At 50.0% G+C, this 3,465-nt stretch overlaps 1 protein-coding gene across 1 annotated transcript; it reads right to left on the bottom strand.

Moving 5' to 3' along the window:
* Positions 1-240: 240 nt before the first annotated feature.
* LOC129639752 (protein FAM209-like) lies at positions 241-952 on the bottom strand. The gene has a single exon (XM_055564983.1). The coding sequence runs from the start codon at positions 919-921 to the stop codon at positions 379-381; it is 543 nt and encodes a 180-aa protein (XP_055420958.1). The 5' UTR covers positions 922-952; the 3' UTR covers positions 241-378.
* Between the last annotated feature and the right edge of the window lie 2,513 nt (positions 953-3,465).

Genomic DNA, 3,465 nt, shown 5'->3' with positions numbered 1-3,465 from the left:
CTGGCAAAGATGAGGAACAACCAGAACTCTCATTTGTTGTTAATGGGAATGCAAAATGGTACAGTCACTTTGGAAGCAATGTCTTACTTAGCTAAACACTGTCATACCCTATGACCTAGCAATTTTGCTCCTAGATAGTTCACCAAATGATTTGAAAGCTAATGCCCACACAAAAACATGCACATGAGTTCTCCAGGCCATAATACCAGAAGGGAAAGGTAGCCTTTCCCTTCAGTCTGGAAGAGACTGCATGATACCAATTATACCACATTCTGGAAAAGGTAAAATTGTAGCGCGAATAAAAAATACCAGAGGCTTTTTTCCTTTTGCTTCAAAATATTACTTTTATTAGTTTGGATACAGTTTGTCAACACTCAACTACTCTTCTTCTTTGATGCGAAAATCCACTTCAACGGGGTCTCGGGTGTCCCATACCTCATATATTTTAATGTTATTCCATCCGTCAGCAAGAACCTGGATATTGGCACATTGGCGTTGACCACCAGTTGCCGCGGTGCGTTTCAGACTCCGCACCCTGGACGCAAGGTTCATCAGTGACCTCTCGACCTGGGTTAAGGTACCGCACATAGAGTCTTTGTAGGGGGAAGCCCTTATCTTCTTTCTTCCTGGAGAGCCAGATGAACAGCCCTGACGGCCAGGAGGAGTGCCCGCGTTACTTTTGTCATTGCCTCCAGGAAACTTCAGGATCACCAAAAACATGAGGAAGATTAACAGCCAGTGCGACTTGCTCCCAAACCAACCTGGGGCATGCTCTGGTTGATACTGCCGAACGCGGAAGTGCCTTCCACTGGGCACCATCCCCGGAAGTTCTTCGGCTTCATCTCTCAGAACATAAAACACGTAGGCAAAGATAAACGAGATAACCGTAGGCCAAAAAAATAACCCTATTACAGACCGCATTGTGAGCTGAGACGAAGTGGCTCCTGGTGCGCTGGTCTGCGCTGGCACCTGGAGACTGAGGACCAGGCAGGGCTGGGCCCTTGGTGACGTCACAGAGGGCCCCACCCCCACCAGAACCCATGTGGCCAGGGTATGACTTCAGGGCAGAGGCTAAGGAGGCCTGCAGGGGTCAACCGGGAGTAGGGCTTAAAGGGACATGGGGCCATTTCCAGTGGGCAATTGAAAAACAGGCGAGGAGTGACAGAGTGCCATCCCCATGCCAGTGTATTCTTTCTGAACCTGGTGTTCTACTGGGAGTGTGGGTCCATCTTCTATTTTTATTTTTCCATTTGTTGAAGCCAGACACTGTGGTGAGCAGAGCAGAACCAGGGGCATGTGCCCCTGTGGAGCAGGGAGCCAAGTGGGAAAGAAGGATATTAAACCAGAGTCCACAAACTAGGAGCCACCGATGTTTTGTGTGGCCTACCACTGTCCTAAAAATGATTATGCTCAGTGCTAAGTCCTGTCTGACTCTGTGCCACCCCATGGACTATAGCCTGCCAGGTTCCTCTGGAGAAGGAAAGTCAGGGGCATCACCAGTGATGCAGTAGGGGTGGGCAATGAGGTAGGTACTCTCTAAGATCCCTCCCAGATCAGAGGTTCTATGATCCTGCATGGCAATTTCCCAGAGGGCAGGGATGCACCTCCCGGGCAACAAGCAGTGGAACTGGCACATCTCTGGGGAATTGCTGAGTTGGCAAAACTACACTATCTCTGATGCACGTGTGGATGCGCAAGTACTGGCTGCACTCCTCCTCCCCGTCTGTGCATGTCTAACCGCCACATGTGTTTGAGGGTGACCTTGCTCTGCAGGTGTGGCTTGAGAGCTGTGTTCCTTCCTCCTCTAGGAAGACGACCCTTCTTTGTGCTGTGCGAGTTGAAGGTCCGAATGCCTGTGTATGGCTGCAGCACTCGGCACTTTGCCTTTCTGTCTGGGCCGGTGGTTTTCAGACTTGAGTGTGTATCAGGGTCACCTAGAGGACTTGCAAAGTCCCATATTGCTGGATTTCAGTCCCCAGTCAGTCCTGGGTGGGACTTGAAGACTGCCACTTCTGCAGGTCTCTGGGCAATACTGAGAACCACCCTCCAGACAATGGCTTCACTCACAAAGACATGGCTTCTCTCTGACTGCTGTGCACTGAACCTGAGGGGCCAGTGGGAGTGGAGTGGCAGCAAGAGCACCGAACTGGAGCCTGAAGATCAGGGTTCTACACTGCACCCGCCCTCTCGCGAGCTGTGTGACCTTAGGCAAGCCTCAGCACCTCTCTGTGCCTGTAGCTGCCTCGCAGGCACAAGGATGCGATGAAGTTGGTGACTGCTACTCTGGGTGTTTCTGAAATTCAGAGTTGGTCTGTCACTCTTGTCCCGAGCCTAGTCTTCCCAATTGGGAAGCCAGATACTCCCACAGCACCCCACCCCCAAGCATCCAAGTGCCCACTTCTGTCCACAATCACTCCCAGCTGGAGTGGTCCACTTGCTTGGGGGTCTCCTCCTACAGCCAGCCCTGTATGGAGCCCAAAGGGTGAAACTGGTGTCTCCCTCTTAGAGATCCACATCTACTACTTGGGGGTATGTTTGTCTTGTGTGTGCTATTTCAAACGCCTTTTAGCACAGAGATAAGGATACAGAATCCTAGAGCTAGTCTCCTGCCAGTAATTCTGATGCTAACGACTTACTGTGTTACCTTGGGCAAGTTAGTTAACATCTCTGAGCCTCACATACCCGACTTTAAAATGGAGGAACAGTACCTACTTCATGGGATTGCTGTGAGGACTAAATGAGATCATGTATGCAAGCCTTTACCATAGTGCCTGGCACATAGTAAGTGCTTAACATGGTAGCTGTTGTTTCTCAAAAAGAGGATAATGGCCTCCTCTATAACATTAGAGATGCAGGAATGCTGAAAACACTATGGTTGCAGGTGTCCTACTTTCTTAATTCCTCCCATGGTGCATAATAACAATAATGGTAATACATAAGTAGTGACACTAGGGCTTCCCAGGCGGTGCTAGTGGTAGCGAACCTGCCTGCCGATGCAGGACATGTAAGAGGCTGGAATTCGACCCCACAGGATTCAATCCCTGGGTTGAGAAGACCCTCTGGAGAAGGGAATGGCAACCCACTCCAGTATTCTTGCCTGGAAAATCTCATGAACAGAGGAGCCTGGCGGGCTACCATCCATAGGACTGCAAAGAGTCAAACCCGACTGAAGTAACTTAGCATGCGTGCATAGCAATACCTTACAGAAATGGGTATTTCACATTTTTGAGAACACTATCCACTAAATCCTCTCATTCCATCTTTATCACACTATAAGGACAAGGCCACCACATTTGTGTGGATCTCAGGATGAGCTGAGATGTTCTGAAAACACTGCTGTCTACAAGCCTCCCATCAGTAGGCTGCTTTTCCCTATGTGGATTTCTGCTCCTGCATGGGTGAGAGAGCATCCTGGGCCATGGCTGCCAGCTGGGGAGGCTCAAGGGACCCCATCTGGTACTCAGC

Source organism: Bubalus kerabau, chromosome X (genome assembly GCF_029407905.1).
Source record: "Bubalus kerabau isolate K-KA32 ecotype Philippines breed swamp buffalo chromosome X, PCC_UOA_SB_1v2, whole genome shotgun sequence".
NCBI classification, from domain to species: domain Eukaryota; kingdom Metazoa; phylum Chordata; class Mammalia; order Artiodactyla; family Bovidae; genus Bubalus; species Bubalus kerabau.
Note: the sequence above shows the minus strand (reverse complement) of the source record. Positions and strands in the feature narration are given on the sequence as shown.